Source organism: Salvelinus alpinus, chromosome 29 (assembly GCF_045679555.1).
Source record: "Salvelinus alpinus chromosome 29, SLU_Salpinus.1, whole genome shotgun sequence".
Classification (NCBI taxonomy): domain Eukaryota; kingdom Metazoa; phylum Chordata; class Actinopteri; order Salmoniformes; family Salmonidae; genus Salvelinus; species Salvelinus alpinus.
Genome location: NC_092114.1, coordinates 26254476 through 26276863, shown reverse-complemented (window position 1 = coordinate 26276863; position 22388 = coordinate 26254476). Strand labels below are relative to the sequence as shown.

The window sequence follows — 22388 nt, the reverse complement described above, 5'->3', positions numbered from 1 at the left end:
CATATGACCCCAAAATGATCTGTTCTTGTAATTATAGTCTATAACATTTCAGATTGACATATGCATTTTTTTTTTTGCCTAACCATTTTCAGTGAAAGGAAATTGGTAGCTTGGTAAACTATATTTTCAGAGTAGCTTCCCAAACACTGTCACTAACATTGGGTGATAAGAGGCTGATGGAGGTAAAAACTTAAGCAATTAACTACCATAAGGCTTCACTTTTGTGTTGTCATTCCTTCAGACTTGATTAAGGTTCCTTACCAACTCATTCAGCAGAGTAAATACTCTGAGAAACTGCTGGGTTCCTGAAAAAAGCCCTGGCAAGCAAGATATTATTTTCCTTTTTTTTTTACTTCCATTTTCCACCAGTCTAAACTGGAGGTCTGGGGTTGATTAAAGAGTTACGTTGTGGCTCCATCCTGCCACTACCCATTAGGCATGAAAATGTATGAGCACATGCGTAGTATGAACAGTTTCATTACACATGTAACTGACTTAACTATTTCAACCTATTTATCTTGTTAGTGTTGTTCACCCTGTACTGTTAAAAGGCTTATAAGATGCCTCAGCGGTCCTATGTTTCAATTATGTACAACATTGGGGGGGGGGGGGGGTCAATTATGCAATGGAGTAATGGAACATTCTTTTTGGGTGATAGCAACCACCTGAGCTGATCATTCCCAACTGCATGGGGTCTACCTTAAAGACTACAATGCATAGACCATACAGACACATGTATACACAGTTCAAGTCAGGTCACCAATGTAGAGACAGTCACTGGTACTACAGTAGAGTAACACTGACTCCAGGTATTTCATATAATAATAAATACCATACAGCAATCTAGGTCTGCATTACATTACATTTGTGGTTAGGTCAGTGGTCTTGAACCTCTGATATGTATCATTGTATTAATGCAGTCACAGACATCATACTCCACTTTTCTGATTATTTTCATTAGTAGATCAATAGTGCCATCTACTGCCCACTGCAATACAGCAGCAGTGCCATGATGAGCCAAGACTAGGGTTGCAAAATTCTAGGAACTGGCAATAAATTCACTGGTTTTCCCAGAATGAGGGGGGAATAAGGAGGAAAGCTCCAACCAGGATTTCTGGAAAACCAGGGAATGTATTGAAAGTTCCCGGAATTTTGCAACCCTAGCCAAGAAACACACGTCTAGCCTCGATTTAGGCAAGTTACTTGTTTCAACCTCGGAAGCATTTTTTGTTTTGTTCAAGACAATACATTTACTGTATAGGATCCAAAATGGTAGGTAGACTGGATGTTCAGAACAGTACAGTTATGAGTGACAATATTCAAATGAAAAAATATCTTTAATGCTTCACACAATTTCAGATAAAATAGTGGGAGACACTCAAATTTCCCTTCTAATTCAAGTGCTTTAAATGCTTAATTATACTCAACAAAAAAATACATTTATAACCTTATGGCATCTGACAACATATTCGATATGATTCACCTCCCTTTGCACCCAAAAGCAGAACAAAGACCAATGGAAATATTATCTCACAATGGAATCATAGAATCATCCCAATTGGTTGTCAGAGTAACAAACACTTTCATCATAAAGGTTATATCCCGAATGGCACCCTATCCCCTTTATAGTCCACTACTTTTGACTGGGCCCTGGTAAAAAAAAAATTATAGTACACTATATAGGGAATAGTGTGCCACTTTGGAGGCATGCTGAGAGTCAGTCACTACAGCGCCCTGGAACCAATAAGACTAACATCCTGTAATACTCCATTTGAAACGCTGGTAATTTATTAAGTTATTATAACTTGCACAGTTGGGGTCTAAGGAGACCTCAAGCATTCCCTTTATAGTGCAGTACTTTAGACCAGGGCCCATAGGGAAACCCATAGGGCTCTGGTCAAAAGTAGTTGCCTGACGACTCATCCTGAATTGAATTCCGCTGCTCTATCGATCACTCCATACAAGAAATGCTAGTGGGTGTGGCATATGGCCAGAGTGATGAGGATGGGTAGTCAGACTACAAAAGTATTGCACTATGTAGGGATGCAGTCTGAATGATTACCTCTACATACCACAAGGGTTGTTGGTACTCACTACTAAAAACATAATGTAAGTACTGTACTGACTTTTCAGATAGCTTACCATGTCAGAGAGAGAGAAATACATTTACACACACCAGTCATAATTGTGTAATTGAAAGATTAAATTAATTAATACATTATGTAAAAAAATGTTGGACCCAGGTATTTGTAACACAGAGACCTTTCAGCAAACATTCACATATTTTGTCATTAGTATAGTTCAATATATATGTTTTTATGCAGCACAGGGCACTGACTGGCCCAAAAGTAAACTCATTTTATAGTGACTTTGGCTACAGTTTGAAACTGACAACTGCATGAGAGTAGTAGGTACAGTATCATAGTTTACAACCACAAGTACTTTTCGAGGTGGTTTTCTTCCCAGATGGGGAAATGTTATCTTTGAGGAACAAGGCCTAGTTTTTAGCTAGGCTCCAAAACAATCAAAACAACTAAGTTGAAATACATATAGCAATAGTCCCAGATCTATAGTTGCATGCTTACAAATAGACCGCTTTGCACCGTAGTAACCAATGTCCAGTGCGATAACACTAACATGTACTCTACCGATCAAAAGTTTGGGGTCACTAAGAAATGTCCTTGTTTTTGAAAGAAAAGTACATTTTTTGTCCATTAAAATAACATAAAATTGATCAGAAATACAGTGTAGACATGGTTAATGTTGTAAATGACTATTGTAGCTGGACACAGCAGATTTTTTATGGAATATCTACATAGGCGTACAGAGGCCCATTATCAGCAACCATCAATCTTGTGTTCCAAGGGCACGTTGTGTTAGCTAATCCAAGTATATCATTTTAAAAGGCTAATTGATCATTAGAAAACACTTTTGCAATTATGTTAGCACAGCTGAAAACTGTTGTTCTGGTTAAAGATACAATAAAACTGTCCTTCTTTAGACTAGTTGAGTACCTGGAGCATCAGCATTTTGGGTTCGATTACAGGCTCAAAATGGCCAAAAACAAATAACTTTCTTCTGAAACTCGTCGGTCTATTCTTGTTCTGAGAAATGAAGGCTATTCCATGCGAGAAATCGGCAAGAAACTGAAGATCTCGTACAACGCTGTGTAATACTCCCTGAACAGAACAGAACTGGCTCTAACCAGAATAGAAAGAGGAGCAGAAGGCCCCGGTACAGAACTGAGCAAGAGGACAAGTACATTAGAGTGTCTAGTTTGAGAAACAGACGCCTCACAAGTCCTCAACTGGCAGCTTCATTAAATAGTACCCGCAAAACACCAGTCTCAATGTCAACAGTGAAGAGGCGACTCCGGGATGCTGGCCTTCTAGGCAGAGTTCCTTAGCTAACACAACGTGCCATTGAAACACAGGAGTGATGGTTGCTGATAATGGGCCTCTGTACGCCTATGTAGATATTCCATTAAAAATCAGCCGTTTCCAGATACAATAGTCATTTATAACATTAACAATGTCTACACTGTATTTCTGATCAATTTTATGTTATTTTAATGGACAAAAAAAAGTGCTTTTCTTTCAAAAACAAGGAAATTTCAATTTGTGCTGACTTGTGCTGAGGAAGACCACAATGACGACATTGTCATCTCGATACTCGTAAAACTGTTTGTAGCAAAAATAATCATTATTGTCAAATAAGTGGTTAGACGCAACCCAAAAACATTGAGGTGCTTAAAATAGATGTGCTTGCTGGCTTCAACTCTGTTCAGTGTTTAGTCCATTGCAGCGTTTTTTTTACCCTTTTCAATCCTTGCACAGAACAGCACCCCCCCCATCCCAAGTGTTATTTTTCAAGGTTTTTCCTGCTTTTTCCCTGTGTCACCTTTGATCGTTCATAGCCTTCCAAGTAAAATACACAATTACTACTTGTCCATTCTCAGTGGCTAAGGCATTCCAAACCTCTTTGCTTTTCTTACATTCCTCTAAACAGCACTTCCGTTTAATACACCAAGTTTTACGCTGGACAAGCTGTTGTTGGACGAGCTTGGCTGTAGTCTGCCTGTCCTCTGTGTCAAGGACCCCACTTCAAACACCTCCTGGATGGCTTTGCGGAAACAATGGAAGTTATAGTCTATTAAACCTGAAAGAAAACATCAGAAAATAAATCACGCAATATGAATTTATTTCAAAACAAATTGGGCTAGTAACTTCCAGCACTACAAATGAGATAAGCATGGTAGTGCAGCGTGTTAAACTTCTTCTAAAAGCTATATGCATGTCGGTCAAATCAACAATAGGCTGCTAAGATAAATGGTTAAATCCTATAAATGGTGCCAGACTTTTGTCTTACCTTTCTTTTCAAAGCTCTCCTCTCTAAGGATGCAAACGAGGGCTAGGAACTTGGTGACCTCTTTCAGGTAGAGTATGGTGGTATTGTTGAGCTTAATGATGGCCAAAGACTCCTTATCATATGCACTGCCATTTCCATCTTCCCTCAGGCTGCAATGGAAGAACACAAAGCTATTCACTTTTTACAATCACAAAATAAACTCAAAGCTCTCCACAATAGCTTTTCACAATCACAGCGATCTACGATTCCATGTCAACCTTTGCAATCACAAAAGCATCCTTACCACATGCTTCAACCGAATACAGTGCCAGAGGAATGCGTATTCACTGCATTGTTCATTTCAAATGATTTTCACATAAATCCCAAGCATGTACAATGTAATTTATTGAAGAGACAGTTAAATAGGATGTCCAATTCACACATTTTTAAATGGCATGGCAGGGATCATCAACTAGATTCAGACGAGGGGTGATTGTTTTCTTGAGCAGATGGTCGGGGGGCCGGAAAATAATTACAAATTATTTGTAGACTGCAAATTGACGACAAGAAGCCCAAACACATAATAGTTGACTAAAACATAATAATTTCAAACCTTGCTTACATTTGTAAACGATCATGTCTCTATTATGCGTGGAAATACTTGGGAACAGATTTCCAAAATTAAAAGTACTTGGAGCTGATTTCCTGGTGTTTTTGTAGTCTTATGTCAAACAATGATTTATTATTATTATTTGCATTTATTTTGGGGGGGTTTTTGCTTATAAAACTTGGGAGGCCAAATAAAACCACCTGCGGGACAAATTCTGCCAGTTGGGGAACCCTGGCATATGATTTTCTCTCACCCATAGATACAAGAGACGTCAATGACAACATCGATCATGTCACAACAAAGCTCGTATGACTGCATGTCCACAGGGGAGCTGTCGGTGGCGATGTAAATCTTACTGACCACGTCAAACAGGAAGGCTTTCTCAATCCCAGAGTTCTGTCCAAAAATAAAAACACGGGCAATGTTTTGACATATGAAACATTATCGAAAGGACTAAAACATTGCAAAAAATCTGTTGTGATTTGTGTAGAAGTACAGAAAAACAAGCATCAGTTCAAATCAGCTTATTGGTCAAAACAATACGTACTGATATGAAAATGTTCACAAGGTTTTCCAATGTTGGTAGCTGAGGAATGAGCTTCTGGACAACTTTACTGAAAGCCTCAAATATAGAGTGGTCATAGATGCTGGTCAAATAAAAGCTGAAACATAGAGAGAGGAGGAAGAGGGAGAGAGAATTGAGATCGCAGTTATATTTCCTGTGTTTCTAACAGTTCCTCTCCCAACATGTTAGGTCAAAAACAAGCTGATCCCTCTGAGTAACATTCAGCCACATACCTAACCTACCACCAGTTAAGGACAAAACAGACCGAGGCCAACAAATGGTTAAAAGCAAGTGTGTGGCCTTCACATCTCCTCTGACCACAGAATATCAGCTGACATTTACTACTGTTCATTTCCCTAAGATTCTTCATGTTGAATAGCCACAGTTGGTCCAGACCCAGCAGGTGATCTACTGCGCACGGCCGACGTTCATTATGTTGTGTCTTATCCTTTATACTAAAGGCCGTTACACACGTCATGCAAACAGAACGACGGATCGCTGTATACTGTCCGTTCCAAATTTTGAGCCACACAAAAGTACATAGAACTACATGTGAAAATGACACTCCGTTACTGTGTTTGCATAGTTTGAGTGAAGTGTGTAGGGCCCTTAACCTGAGATGAAGCTTCTCCAGGCTGGCATCTGCCAGGTCATCGTTGGCTCTCTGATGGACGTCTCTTTGGGTTTCTATCTTGTGGTCGTCTGACAGGCCATCAACCTTATGGATAAACACCTCAAAGTTGATCTCTGGGTTGACCCTGTAGGCTCGGGACACTGTGAGATGTAGCCTCCCCAAGGCTTCAACATAATCATCCTGATGAAACCAATAGAGAACAAAGGCATAAGACGTGCTACCTGTCCCAGACCTGCTGTTTTCAACTCTCTAGAGACCGCAGGAGCGGTAGAGATACTCTTAATGATCGGCTATGAAAAGCCAACTGACATTTACTCCTGAGGTGCTAGCTTGCTGCACCCGCGACAACTACTGTGATTATTATTATTATTTGACCATGCTGGTCATTAATGAAGATTTGAACATCTTGGCCATGTTCTGTTATAATCTACCCGGCACAGCCAGAAGAGGACTGGCCACCCCTCATAGCCTGGTTCCTCTCTAGGTTTCTTCCTAGGTTTTGGCCTTTCTAGGGAGTTTTTCCTAGCCACTGTGCTTCTACACCTGCATTGCTTGCTGTTAGGGGTTTTAGGCTGGGTTTCTGTACAGCACTTTAAGATATCAGCTGATGTACGAAGGGCTATATAAATACATTTGATTTGATTTAGAGCAGACACAATGCAGCAGTCTATTTTTTTTTTTTATAAATAAAGATCAGTGGAACTGTAGGCTGTACAGTCAGTCTCCCAGGACTGCTGTAGAAAAGAAGAGCCTTCTCAATGTTTGCCATGGGTAGTGGGTAATTCCATGGTAACGGAATTATGCTGAGACTCATTTTTTCACTTTCAAATGTATACCTAACAAAAAACGATTGATTTTAGAGTTAAACAAACCATACATCTCTATGCACAAGGACTACTTTTAACAATTTCCACTGAACATAAAAAAAAAAAACATTAACAGGAAGAACTGTGCAGATACAAAGTTCAGTAACAGAATAAATCTGAGGGAGATTTGACCATTATTCTGTTATCAAATTGTGCATCTGCAGTTTTTCTAAGTAGTCATTAGAGTTGTATGGTTTGTTAATCTTTGAAATCAATGGTTTTTGTTTGGCATACATTTTAAAGCATAATTCAAGTGTGTTACCTTGGAATTGCCCTAGTACAATGTCTAACATTCCTCTAGTATTCTCACCTGAGCATCAATGACGAATATCAAAGCCCCCGTGCCCCTGAAGATCATCTCATAGTCGAAGGTAGGGTCAAAGAAGTCCACCTGACCAGGGAAGTCCCAGATTTGAAAATTGACGAAAGAGCTGCTGGAGATGTCATCCTTGTAGATTTTGTTGGTGCTCTCCAAGAACAGTGTCTCGTTGGGCGACATCTTGTGGAATACAACCTGGATATAGCACAATAGATTTTTAAAATTAGACAAATACAATCAGTGTAAATTACTACTTGACTAACTAGTTAGGTAATCAATAACTTGAGTAGTGTACTATTCATAAACACTATGGTGCATACACATTATAAACATTGTAGTGATGCACAGAAGAACTGACCAGCAGCAACTTATTGGAGAACTAAACTAATAGAAGTATAGCAACACACCTTTTGAATAGATGACTTTCCACTTCTCCGCAATCCCATCAGCAGGATCCTTGGTTTACTGTCACCTGACGTCGTGCTCTCCTCCTCGATATCTGGTTCCTCCACTCCGTAGCCAAAATCCTTTGGGAAAGAGTCCACAACACCATAACTCCGAGCCAATGCAGGCTCCTCGTACTGAATCGACATTTTGCCTCAACTCTACCAAACAAATCAACGTTAGCGATTGTTAAATCTACTGGTCAAATCCAACCCTGTTTTGAGATAGCGTTAGCACTAACTAGCCTAGCTAACTACTCAGATAGCTTGCTAGCTACTGGTTTTGCTTGGTTGTTCACAACCTAGTCGTGATTTGAAAACAGACGATAGGTAGTGCTGTTATAGGGTGTATTCACTACGAACTAAATACCAGCATTTTAGTACCAAACAACATTATTGTATACTATACTTCCGCTACCCAACACCCCCGGTTTTAGCTTATCAACTAGCCAATTTTGTCTCACTTCCGCCATAACCTGTATTTTCCCGCCCCCTTACTCTCATTGGTTCTCTCTACGCACAGCAGTGTTAGAACATTGGCCCGTTGTCTTTCCTACTTCTCGAATTTTCAGCGCAACTCAAGCAATTTCTCCAACCGTCAACACATTCAGATGAATAGAGGACACGTACCTGGACACGCGTTGGTTGGGAATTGTGTGTGTTGGGGGGGCTAAGGGCTGTTCTTTTCACGAAGCAACACTGAGTGCCTGGATACAGCCCTTAGCCGTGGTATATTGGCCATATACCACAAACCCCAGAGGTGGTGCCTTATTACCATTATAAATGGGTTACCAACGTAATTAGAGCAGTACAAATAAATGTTTTGTCATACCCGTGGTATGTGGTCTGATATACCACGGCTGTCAGCCAATCAGGGCTCGAGCCACCCAGTTTATAATTTTGCTTATACAAGGGGTGGGTCTAATCCTGAATGCTGATTGGTTAAAAGCCAATTCCAGCCGGTGTCTATTTCACAAATTACCACCAGCTAAATCTATGACATTAAAATGCCTATTTACTCCACTGACTGCTCAATCCACTGTCTCATCAGCCCAGCTATTAATTTTTATTTAACTAGGCAAGTCAATTAAGAACAAATTCTTATTTACATTGATTGCCTACCGGGGAACAGTGGGTTAACTGCCTTGTTCAGAGGCAGAATGACAGATTTTTACCTTGTCAGATCGGGGATTTGATCCAGCAACCTTTCGGTTACCTGCCAAAAGCTCTAACCACTAGGCTACCTGCCTTGAACGCCACAATAAAAAGCATGTTATATCACATTTCTTTTAGACTAACATTTTATTTTCAACAGAGGAGATTTGTATAAAACCTTGCTGTCAGGACACTGTTGTTCAGAGGAGCAAGAACGTTGCCAGCCAGTATGGCAATCCAACAATTAGAACTATCGGAGTTATTGGAAACTCAATAGTAGACTGTTGGAAGATGCTAATTTCAAGATCGTTGCCTAAGATATTATACAACAAAATTTGAGGAAAGCCCAACCATTTTAGTCTTATGGGAAATATTGGTACTTAATGGAGTATGAAATAAGACAAACAGCCATGAAGAGAGGTAAAGAAATTGCTGAACTTAAAAGACTGAGGTAAAATAAACTTAAGGAAATACTTTCTCTAATCTCTATGGAGGACCTTGATGAAGAAGGAAAGGGTCAGTTATTCTCTTTACAACTAGAAATGGACCCAATGTATGAAGAGAGAGCAAAAGTGGCATTTGTAAGATCAAGAAGGAGATGGTTGGAGGAAGGTAAAAATACACAAAATACTTTTACAATTTCGTGAGAAAATCTGAATTTACCTCTATTCATGAGTTTAATATAGATGGTAAAGAAAATGAAAACCCCAAAGATATTTCAAAATATGTTTCAGAATTCTATGGTAATATTTACACCAGAAATGCCTGTCCTACTAGTGACATATCTGCTTTCTAGATGAAGACTTCCAAAAGTCTTGTGATTAATTAATTTATATTAATGAAATAAAAAAACTGTATCAGCAAGATAAAAGAGAACAAATCTCCAGGGAATGATGGCCTTTTTAATGAATTCTATAAATATTTTCAGGAGGATATTGTTGAATTTATATTTAAAGTTTTTAAGAAGGCAATTGATTTAGGGGTCCTGCCTGTTTCTGCAACACAAGGCCTTATTTCTGTAATCCCCAAACCAAACAAAGATCCTATGATGTTAGAAAATTGGAGACCAATCACATTAATTAACAATAATGGAAAGCTGCTTGCATGCATCTTTGTAGAAAGACTTATAAAAGGTCTTGACGAAATCATTGATGATACCCAGTCTGGTTTTATGAAGGGGAGACATATATGTAATAATATTTGACTAGTATTGGACTTGATAGACTACAATGAGCACATTATGGAAGATAGCTTTATTTTATTTGTAGACTTTTACAAGGCTTTGATACAGTAGAACATTATTTTATTTTTGAGACTTCGATTTTTTGGTTTTGGTCAATATTTTCAAAGTGTAATTAAGACACTTTACAATAATAGTAATGCTCTGTTAAATTATCCCATGGAACTTCACAGAGATTCGACATTAGAAGCGGAATTAAACAAGGATGCCCAATTTCTCCTTTCTTATTTTTATTGGTCACACAAGTTATGGCACTTCATATCTATACGGATAGATATAGGGGTATTCAGATACAAGATAAAGAGATAAAATGTTCATTATTGTCTGATGACACCACCATTTTAAAAAAAAGATCATAATGAAGCCAGGAAAGCTATTGAGTGTAATAATGCCTGCTCACATGTATCTGGTTTATCTCTGAATATTAGGGAATGTGAATTATTTGTGTTGAAAAGATGTGACTTAAACTCAGTATGTAATATCCCTGTAAAAGATGTGATCACATATCTTGGTATTAAAGTTAGCAAAGATCCGAAAGAAAGGGCCAACTTAAATGTATCTCTTATTGTAGATACAATTGGAAAGAGATTTAACTCATGGTTATTATGAGATTTTTCTTTATCTGGATGTGTACTTTTGTCAAAATCTGAAAGTCTGTCCAGATTAGTTTATACCTCCCTTGCCTTGGATGGTCCTCTGTCAGTAACTAAAATGGTTGATTCTAAATTATTTAACTTCATGTGGAGGAATAAACCTCATTATTTAAGAGAAGCAGTAATATGTAGCACCCAAAGTGGGGAAGGGTTGAATGCTCTGGATTTTAAAACCTCTAATATAATCTTTAAGATCAAATGGATACAAAACTATTTAAGAAATAAGGATTGCATTTGAAATATAATCCCTAATTTAATATTCCAATAGATTGGTGGTCTACAATTCTTACTCAAATACAACTTTGATGTGGGTAAGATCCCAATTAAGCTTGCTAACTTTCATAAAAAAGCACTTCTAACTTGGAACCTCATGTAAAAACATAATTTCCCCCCACATAGATCTACAATCTGGAATAATAAAGACATAAAATACAAAAACAAGTCTTTGTTTTTCCAGAACTGGTTTTACAACAGCATTATCTGGGTTAAACACTTATTGAATAATGATGGACAAATGTATGATTATCCAGAATACATTAGAACACACAATGTTACATTCACTCCTGAGGATTTTCAAATAGTTGTTATAGCTGTCCCTAAAGGTGCCATTCTTCTTTTAGGAGAATATAACAGTACTCCAAGTTCAACTGTTGAGGATTTTGTAGCCTCAATACAACTAGAAGGAATTGACATTTTAAACTATTAATGTAGTAACATGTATATAAGAAAACTATGTCAAGATGTTACTATCCCCTCTGCTAAAATATACTGGAATGCAGCCCTAGGACAAGTGAACTGGAACAAAGTCTCACTGTTGTCTGGCAAATATTGTATATCTAATAAGGTGAAAGAAGTATTATACAAACTCATTCATAGAATCTACCCTGTAAAGACCTTTATTATACACAGATTCAAAACAGCTATTGATAACAAATGTGTATTTTGTGGTTGTGACCCAGAAACTCTTTTGGGACTGTTCTTATGTCAGAATATTTTGGAAGTGCGTTATAGTATTTTATTTTAAAAGAAACTGCCATTGATATTAATTTGTGAGACTCTGATATTATGTTTTATTTTTATCCAAATTATATGGACCCTGATTTAACTTTCATTGTTAATTTGTTTATTTTTCATACCAGATTCTTTATTCATAAAATGAAGTGGGCGGAGAACAAACCTATCTTCACATTGTTTGAGATAGAATTGAAATATTATTTAGAAATTATCAGTAAGTGTAAAAACAAAAAAGCAATATGTACACTTTTTGACAAATTGAAAATGTATCTCGATATGTAACACCCCTGTCTGTTTATGTACTCTTGTTTGTATATTTCTGTTTTTGTATTTGTTTTGTTCATAATAATAATTTATGAAAAAAGTGACAAAATGACCAGCCGGCTTGGGCAGCAACCCTAGATTTATGTCGGGACTATATCTTGTGGAATAATTATATGGTATGAGTAAATAAATAAAAAATGTAATTAAATTAATCATAGTTATAGCAATCGTAATGTTACCACGGTGGAAGAGAGCAGTCAGGGGTGTATTCATTACGTCTCGCAACGGAAACCGTTTACCGTTTAAGAACCAAACGGAAGCAAACAGAGAAACGGAACAAAACGGGGAGGATCCTACCAGAATTTGTCCAATAGAAACACTCGTTTTCGTTGTAAAACGTTTTCCCTTTGGAGTGAACGGTTTCTGTTGCAAAACGTTATGCAACAGACGAGAAATTTTGCAACAGAATCTGCGTAATGAATACAACACAGGCTTAGTCGTTTGATAAATATTTCCAGCTGTAGATAGTTTACTTATCTTCATAACGCAACATATTTGGTCGCCAGGCATAATGTCCTATTACAGAGTAAGTATACGAAACCTTTCTTCAATTAACTTCATACGAGTGGTTTGAAGATATCGCTTTCATATCCTGCGTTTTCACTTGTTAGCGTAGTTTTAGCTAACGTTACCTCACTAACTGAATTCATTTATTACTTTAACTTTCACTCAGCGGCTACACATAATCAGCAGCATGACTGTATTGGCTAGCTTGTTTAGTAGTTCGTTTTCAAACTTCATGGTCAACCAAACATATTTGTATTCTGCTTGCTTACTGCCCGGAAACAGTCAAGTAACTGAAGTAGTAAGCTAGTTGCTGCACATGGACAACGTTTGTTTTGTTACAGCCTTTTTGATTTATTTTCTTTATTGTTTCTTTCAGGGTTCTGAATCAAAGAGGGAACAATTTCGAAGGTATCTCGAAAAAGCGGGTGTTCTTGACACTCTCACCAATGGTAGGTCTTTCAGAAATTCAAGGACATTACTGCCACAATGAATAGACTATGTATGCATATAGCCATTGTCTGTGTGAGAAACTTTGTTTCATTTTTCTTTTAACCGTAACCACTTGCATAGGCTAGTGTAAATGTAGTATCTTTGAGTGCTATACACATCACCACCAATGTCCATAACCACAGTCCTGCTGTTTGCAGTGTTGGTGGCCCTATATGAAGAGACAGAGAAACCTAATAATGCTTTGGAGTATCCTTTTGTCTTGGTTTGGTAATACTCCAAATTGATATGATAACAGAAGCGTCTTAAACTAACTTATCTTATTGATGGTTCCTGTCATTTTTTATTTAATTTGTGGTGAGAGATGCATGTATGTAGAACAAACATGCATCTCTGACAGGCTCTATTTGCGGTATTTCTGTCTGCACAGGTCAAGAATGTTTTCGTACTGAACATGGCCCATGTAGACCTAGTCAGTCATTGGGCGGGGAAATTACCTTGACCAAAATCTGGTGACTACAGCCCCCCCGGCAACTCGGTCAAGGGTAGAGTTTGTCTACATCACAAAATCCGCATCTACAATTGTGGTTGTGCATGTGATGTCTTTAAAATCTCCATCCCAAACTATACAATTTTCTGACAAGATAGAACTGCCAAAGGGGGTGTAGATAGCTTGCAGAGTTCTGTCATACTATCCAGGTCTGTGCCCAAACAATTCGAGCTTCAACTTTAAAAAATACACCTTTCCAGAAACAATTCTCTCACCGTTGCCGCTTGTTATAGACCCACTTCAGCCCCCAGCTGTGCCCTGGACACCATATGTGAATTGATCGGTCCCCCATCTATCTTCAGAGTTCGTACGGTTAGGTGACCGACACTGGGACATGCTTAACACCACGGCCGTCCTACAATCTAAACTAGATGCCCTCAATCTCACACAAATTATCATGGAACCTACCAGGTACAACCCTAAATCCGTAACCATGGGCACCCTCTTAGATGTCATCCTGACCAACTTGCCCTCCAAATACACCTCTGCTGTCTTCAACCAGGATCTCAGCGATCACTGCCTCATTGCCTGCGTGTGTAATGGGTCCGCTGTCAAACGACCACCCCTCATCACTGTCAAACGCTCCCTAAAACACTTCAGCGAGCAGGCCTTTCTAATCAACCTGGCCAGGGTATCCTGGAAGGATATTGACCTCATCCCGTCAGTAGAGGATGCCTGGGTTCTCTTCAAAAGTGCTTTCCTCACCATCTTAAATAAGCACGCCACATTCAAAAAATGTAGAACTAAGAACAGATATAGCCCATGGTTCACCCCAGACTTGACTGCCCTTGACCAGCACGAAAACATCCTGTGGCATTCTGCATTAGCATTGAATAGCCCCCACAATATGCAACATTTCAGGGAAGTCAGGAACCAATATACTCAGTCAGTTAAGAAAGCTAAGGCTAGCTTTTTCAAACAGAAATTTGCTTCCTGTAGAACTGATTCCAAAAAGTTTTGGGACATTATAAAGTCCATGGAGAATAAGAGCACCTCCTCCCAGCTGCCCACTGCACTGAGGATAGGAAACACTCACTACCGATAAATCTACGATAATCCATAATTTCAATTAGCATTTTTCTACGGCTGGCCATGCTTTCCACCTGGCTACCCCTACCCCGGCCAACATCTCAGCACCCCCTGCAGCAACTTGCCCAAGCCCCCCTGCTTCTCCTTCACCCAAATCCAGACAGCTGATGTTCTGAAAGAGTGGAAAAATCTGGATCCCTACAAATCAGCTGGGCTAGACAATCTGGACCCTCTCTTTCTAAAATGATCCACCGGTCATCCCCCTCTTCAAAGGGGGAGACACTCTAGACCCAAACTGTTATAGACCTATATCCATCCTGCCCTGCCTTTTCTAAAATCTTTTCCATTTCGAATCCCCACCGTACCTTCTCCACTATGCAATTTGGTTTCCGAGCTAGTCATGGGTGCACATCAGCCACTCTCAAGGTCCTAAACGATATAACCGCCATCGATAAAAGACAGTATGGTGCTTCATCGACCTGGCCAAGGCTTTCGACTCTGTCAATCACCGCATTCTTATTGGCAGACTCCATAGCCTTGGCTTCTCAAATGACTGCCTTGCCAATTTCACCAACTACTTCTCAGACACAGTTCAGTGTGTCATTGGAGGGCCTGTTGTCCGGACCTCTTGCAGTCTCTATGGGGGTGCCACAGGGTTCAATTCTCGGGCCTACTCTTTTCTCTGTATATATCAATGATGTCGCTCTTGCTGCTGGTGATTCTCTGATCCACCTCTACGCAGACGACACCATTCTGTATACATCTGGCCCTTCTTTGGACACTGTGTTAACTAACCTCCAGACAAGCTTCTAAGCCATACAACTTTCCTTCCGTGGCCTCTAATTGCTTTTAAATGCTAGTAAAACTAAGTGCATGCTCTTCAACCGATTGCTGCCCGCACCCTTCCGCCCGACTAGCATCACTACTCTGGACAATTCTGACCTGGAATTTGTGGACAACTACAAATACCTGGGTGTCTGGTTAGACTGTAAAATCTCCTTCCAGACTCACATTAAACATCTCCAATCCAAAATTAAATCTAGAATCGGCGTCCTATTTCGGAACAAAGCCTCCTTCACTCATGCTGCCAAACATACCCTTGTAAAACTGACTATCCTACCGATCCTTCACTTCGGCGATGTGATTTACAAAATAGCCTCCACCACTCTACTCAGACTACATCCAATTTGCTATCACAGTACCATCCGTTTTGTCACCAAAGCCCCATATACTACCCACCACTGCGACCTATATACTCTCGTTGGCTGGCCCTCACTACATATTCATCGCCAAACCCACTGGCTCCAGGTCATCTATAATTCTTTGCTAGGTAAAGCCCCGCCTTATCTCAGCTCACTGGTCACCATAACACCCACCCGTAGCACGCGCTCCAGCAGGTATATTTCACTGGTCATCCCCAAAGCCAACACCTCTTTGGCTGCCTTTCCTTCCAGTTCTCTGCTGCCAATGACTGGAACGAATTGCAAAAATCACTGAAGATGGAGTCTTATATCTCCCTCTCTAACTTTAAGCATCAGCTGTCAGAGCAGCTTACCGATCACTGCAGCTGTACACAGCCAATCTGTAAATAGCACCCTCAACTACCTCATCCCCATGTTATTACTTACCCTCTTGCTCTTTTGCACCCCAGTATCTCTATTTGCACATCATCTGCACAGCTATCACTCCAGTGTTAATGCTAAATTGTAATTATTTTGCCTCTATGGCATATTTATTCCCTTACCTCCCTACACGTCTACATTTGCACACACTGTACATATATTTCTATTGTGTTATTGACTGTATGTTTGTAACTCTTGTTTTTGTCGCTTTGCTTTATCTTGGCCAGGTCACAGTTGTAAATGAGAACTTGTTCTCAACTCGCCTACTTGGTAAAAAAAAGGTGAAATAAAAAAATAAGAGTTTAGGATGTGCCAGTGGCTGGTCTAGTGGTAGTGCTGCTGCCCCTAGACCACACATTGCCTCTGGAAGAGAACTGTCACATTCCATTCTATGCACCATCAGCTCTATCTCATCTCAATAACTTATTCACTGTATCTAACAACAAGAAAGAGTTAGAATAGCCTTCACCTAAACACAGCTTTCTAAAGCATCACCTTGGTGTCACTGGTGTGGAGACAGCAGATGCCGAGGCCCTCCGTTTGGGGGTGTCTGAGCTACAGCAGAAGTGTGATCTGCTCATGGAGGAAAACAAAGAACTCAGAAAGAGGGTCAGCAGCATGGCTGGATAATTAAATATTTTTCCTAAATTGCAAGGGGTGGTTTCCAAGACACTGATTAAGCCTAGGCTTGGACTAGAAAGCACTTTCAATCGAGTTTAAAACCACATTTCTTTTATTGTCCCTGCTTTTAAGTCCAGTCCTACGCTTAATCTTTGTCTGGGAAGCCATCCCAAATGCCTGAAAATGTCAAATCTCGGTACCTTGCAAATAGCTGAATTTGCTCTACCTTGTTTTATAGCTTCTGCAGTATGAACCAACACCTGAGGATGGAGCAGCGAAGTAATGTAGTTGGTTGAATTGTTATATTTTTTCACTGTTTGGAAGGGGCGCTTAATGTAAAGCCATCATTTCTTTATTGTGTGTGTGATATATATATATATATAACACTTCATTATTAAGGCAATGTAATTTTGTTTAAGTAGTAAATGTGGCTTCTGTGTACAGGCACTTCCTTTGTTACCATTATCTCCAATTTAAGTCAATAAATACTCTTGCAGGAAATATTTCTCATGGAATTTCTTTTCGTTGATTTACATTTTACAGTATCTATACTGAACAAAAATATAAATGTAATGATTTGACTTAGTTATAGTTCATATAAGGAAATCCGTCAATTGAAATTCATTAGGCCCTAATCTATGGATTTCACTTGACTCAGAAGGGGCGTGTGCCCACACATGGCTGCGCTCCAATCAGAATGAGTTTTTCCCCACAAAAGGGCTTTATTACAGACAGACATACTCCTCACCACCCCTCTCAGACGATCCCGCAGGTGACTAAGCCGGATGCAAGGTCCTGGCCTGGCGTAGTTACATGTGGTCTGCGGTTGTGAGGCCGGTTGGATGTACTGCCAAATTCTCTAAATGAACATTAAATTCACTGGCAACAGCTCTGGTGGACATTCCTGCAGTCAGCATGCCAATTGCACTTGAGACATCTGTGGCATTTTTTGTCCCCAGCACAAGGTGCACTGGTGTAATGATCATGCTCACTAACAGGGATGTAAACCAACTTATGTTAAACATTTGAGCGAAATAAGCTTTTTGTGCATTTGGAAAATTTCTGGGATTTTTAAACATTTCAGTTCATGAAACACAGGACCAACACTACATGCTGCGTTTTATATTTTTGTTCAGTTTAGATGGAATTCCCAACAACTGATACTTGCCCCTTATTTCAATGCCAAAAAAACAGGGTTTAAAAATGTGTTACTTAAAGTCAATGTTCTTGTCTGTTTCTGTTTGGATTGATATTTTAACCCATACCTTAGGGAAATTATTAAATTAATTAATTAAATAAGAAATTGAAGAATATTTGTACTTTATTTTATAAAGGAAGTTATACAATTGTGAAAACAAATCAATGTTCAGTAAAAATACAGTTTTCATATAATCCCCTACCACAGCACCATAAATATATATAATTTACATTGTCAAATGACCAGTGGGCTTTGGGCCACAATATCAATGCTATTTGAGGACGGAGGACATCTGCAGTAATCCGACCTGGGGGGGAAAAAACTAGTTGAGTAATTTGCAACTGGTTTATTACTCCTTAGCCAAAGTCCTTGTAGTAGTGGGTTTTCAATTACAGTTAAACTCCAACTGTATTTTGTTATTATAGTGGATAGTATTGAATACATTTGACCAGTACATCATGAGCAAAGAAACTATTAATTGGACTGATACTAAAATGGATCGTAATGTCGCTGACAAAATATCCTCTGATTAGTTTGGTAGCTAGTGAACTCCAGCCACCAATTTCAACTGGGGAAAGTAAATTTCTGAATGGAATTTTAAAAAGTGCAATACCACAGACTAAAATGAGAATGTTGCTAAACAGGTCTCTTATTTTCCTTGTTAACAAATGCTGGCTTTATCCAATGAATAACATTGATTCAGTTTTGGATTACATAATTGCAAATTACTGCCTAAAGGATATAGATGTTCTGATTCTGCTTTCCATTGCTCTTTGTTCATTACTACAAAATGCACCTTTTTTTATGGTACAGTATATAAGACAAAAAAGTAATGCTGTAAACATGACACTGGCATTGCTATACTTTTTCTCTCAAACATAGTTTTACCCTTTTGTCCTGCTTCAAGGAGTAGTTCACTATTTTACAACTTGATGTTAGGTAGTTCTTCACCCTGAAAGTAGTGGGTCAAGAGAAACTGTAATTCTTTAAACAGCCATTACAAACCTCAACTAATTTTAGCCATCAAAAGCTAACAATCAATGGAAGTGATGGGGGAATGTGAGCATAGCCTAACACTGTAACAGTTTCTTGTGACATGAGTTTAATACCCTAACTCTTAGATCTGCAGGTCGCCTGGAGCTCGTCTGCTTGTGGCTTTACTTGCCAATGACATTCGGCGGTTGGGAGAGCAGACAGGAGGACTGTTGCCATCGTGGCTGTGCCGGGATGCAGACCTCAGCTCTCCTATTGAGTCCGGGCTATGAGGTCTGCTCATTCTCTTGAGGTCCGGCTTAGAGAAGGCCCTGGCTCGGCTGGCAGCAAAGCTGCAGCGTGGCTTCATTCTTATTGTTCCAGGGTAGGAGTCCCCACTATTTGAGCCATTCCCTTCCACCACTGTGGAACAGTTCCATGGGGCACTGACCCGTCGTGGTTTCCTCACAATGACCGAAAGGGTCGGACATGAGGAGGCATCTACCCCGGGGTACTCAGAGCCCCGTGAATTGAAGCCCACATGGTGGGGGAGATGGGCGAGAGGATCTACGTGGCAGGGTAGAAGATCCATGTGATAGGGTAGAGGGTGCATGACAAGGACCTCTGGCTCATCCACAGAGGGAGACCGAGTCGTCTCACTGCTGGTGTTTGAGTTGCTGTTGTGCTCAGTAGGACTTGGCAACACTCCCTCCTTACTGTCTGTATTGTGGCTGTCAGTACCTGGCTTGACTCCAGGGTACCCCTGAATGGGAACAAAGGCAGAGGAGGCATTGAGGAGGGGATTTATTTATTTTATTTTTATTTCACCTTTATTTAACCAGGTAGGCTAGTTGAGAACAAGTTCTCATTTGCAACTGCGACCTGGCCAAGATAAAGCATAGCAGTGTGAACAGACAACACAGAGTTACACATGGAGTAAACAATAAACAAGTCAATAAATAACATGGTAGAAAAAAAAGAGAATCTATATACAATGTGTGCAAAAGGCATGAGGTAGGCAATAAATCGAATAATTACAATTTAGCAGATTAACACGAGTGATAAATCATCAGATGATCATGTGCAAGAAGAGATACTGGTGTGCAAAAGAGCAGAAAAGTAAATAAATAAAAGCAGTATGGGGGGTGAGGTAGGTAAATTGGGTGGGTAGTTTACAGATGGACTAGTTTACAGATGGACTATGTACAGCTGCAGCGATCGGTTAGCTGCTCGGATAGCAGATTTTTAAAGTTGTTGAGGGAGATAAAAGTCTCCAACTTCAGAGATACGTGGGTCCATTACCCTGCTTCTCCAGCAGGAATGTGTACCCACTCGGTGCTGTGTGGATAGTAGGCTTGGGGCCCACAGAGGTGCCCCCCATGTTAACCTGTTGCACAACAGAGTTTCTTTTGGACTTACTAACATAGTAGTCATCCAGGTCATCCTTAAGATGTGGTTGGTCGGCCAGGATGCCCTTCTTGAGCTTCTTGTAGCTCAGGTGCATGATCTCCAAGAGGCTGAGGAAGAGGGACACGGCGGCGATGCCCTGCATGAACATCATGAAGATGTTTTTTTCCGTGGGCCTGGAGACAAAGCAGTCCACCACATTTGGGCAGGGCGCCCTCTTGTACTTAAATAGAGGGTCCAGGTGGTGGCCATAAAGGAGGTACTGGCACAGCATGAAGCCCACCTCCACCACAGACCGAGTGATGATGTGGGCCACGTAGGTCTGTAGCAGGGACCCCCTCAGCGGGGCCTTGTTGAGCTTCCCCAGATCCAGTTGTCTCATCTCTCTCTCGATACGTCTCCGCACCTCGATCAGCGCCACGTCCACTGCCTCCAGCTCCCGACGCAGAGCCGCCTTTTTAGTGTGACGCGTCTTCTCCAGAGCTCGCAGCTGGTAGATGGCGTGACCATGTAAACCAGAGAGGGCGAGGAGACGAAGATGACCTGGAGAACCCAGTAGCGGATGAGCGAGATGGGGAAGGCTCGGTCGTAGCACACATTGCGGCACCCTGGCTGTTCTGTGTTGCAGATGAAGTCGGCCTGCTCGTCGTTCCACACCCCTTCTGCAGCAACGCCAAGTGCTAGCATCCGGAAGATGAAGAGGATGGTCAGCCAGGTCTTTCCCACCATGGTAGAGTGGATATGCACTTCCTCCAAGATCCCACCCAGGAAGTTCCAATCTCCCATCTTCACACGGGTTTTGCTTATTGACGGGAAAAGGTCTTTGTTACTTAAAAAGCAAAGACAATATGGAAATGGAATGTCAAAGTTAAGTGTATGGGGAGGTCAATAATAATACATGGCACAATGTGTAAACAATGTTCAAAGAATTCCAGGCTTCATTTGATTATGAATTAGTATTGATGATGATGACGATCATTACAATGATTGGTAATTGGAGAAAAAATATAGAATATTAATAATTAGCCTACCATTGATCCAGGTTTATTGGACAAAAAAAATATTGGGACGTGTAATGGATATAGGAGACGATAGCAGCGGGAAGTAGTTTGGGGGTGCATGCGCTGAAGACTTCTATATCGGTCCACTAATATAAGACTAGTAAAGGCTTAGTGCATTACTTTTATTTTATACAACTAAATACATTTGAGTGTTTACCAGCATTTGTAACTTGAGTCTGATAACTATCTGTACAAAACAATTTGTCTGATAATACTTGTGGAATATGAAAGTACTTGCTTAAGATGTGTTCCAGTTTCTTGAATTACTTTGCAAATGCAAATTATTTCTATGTGGAAACTGAAATGGTCTATTCATTCCTTTTCCATTTTAGTAGCTGCTCTTATCCAGAGCAACTTACAGTTGTTAGTGCATACATGTTCATGCTGGTCGCCCATGGGAATCGAACCCACAGCCCTAGCATTGCAAGTGCTCTGCTCTACCAACTGAGCCACATCACATCAAAAACAATTCGTTTTACTTCATGCTCAGGGAAAGTCTACAGGTACAATCCTAGATGAACAGCCTATTAATTGGTTTGTAAGGATGGTAAATTAATACTGCTCAAAGTGGTTGTTTTCCATGTTATTTGATCAAGAAAAATATTTAATTTGATGTGAATGTTTTGTCTGTCCATAATTTTGCACCTTTTGATGTAAATGTTTGAGGACAGGGTTTTGTTGTTTCTGGAATCCAATAGAATGACAATCGCAGAGAAAGGGACAGGGCAAAAATTATTAGAATATGGCAAATATCAGTAAATTTTTGCATTCTATTCATGCTTGCTTTCCCGTGCTAGATGAGAC

At 40.0% G+C, this 22388-nt stretch overlaps 2 protein-coding genes and 1 pseudogene across 3 annotated transcripts; 1 reads left to right on the top strand and 2 right to left on the bottom strand.

Moving 5' to 3' along the window:
- Positions 1-1318: 1318 nt before the first annotated feature.
- Positions 1319-8257, bottom strand: LOC139559385 (ras-related GTP-binding protein C-like). 2 transcript variants are annotated; one of them, XM_071375360.1, is made up of 7 exons: positions 7749-8257; positions 7333-7536; positions 6137-6336; positions 5505-5619; positions 5211-5353; positions 4369-4517; positions 1319-4158 (listed from the first exon to the last, which is right to left on the bottom strand). In XM_071375360.1, exons 1-7 carry the CDS (start codon positions 7932-7934, stop codon positions 4001-4003), a joined length of 1155 nt encoding a protein of 384 aa, XP_071231461.1. In that variant the 5' UTR covers positions 7935-8257; the 3' UTR covers positions 1319-4000. The 2 variants fall into 2 exon arrangements, with proteins under 2 accessions (XP_071231461.1, XP_071231462.1); XM_071375361.1 differs by having other exon boundaries at positions 3853-4158; positions 6137-6240; positions 7749-8080.
- Positions 8258-12475: 4218 nt separating this feature from the next.
- LOC139559383 (c-Myc-binding protein-like) lies at positions 12476-17447 on the top strand. The gene is made up of 5 exons (XM_071375359.1): positions 12476-12696; positions 13054-13126; positions 13325-13373; positions 16805-16934; positions 17185-17447. Exons 1-5 carry the CDS (start codon positions 12682-12684, stop codon positions 17227-17229), a joined length of 312 nt encoding a protein of 103 aa, XP_071231460.1. The 5' UTR covers positions 12476-12681; the 3' UTR covers positions 17230-17447.
- A 1756-nt stretch (positions 17448-19203) lies between these two features.
- LOC139559384 (gap junction alpha-9 protein-like) lies at positions 19204-21309 on the bottom strand (annotated as a pseudogene).
- Positions 21310-22388: the final 1079 nt, after the last annotated feature.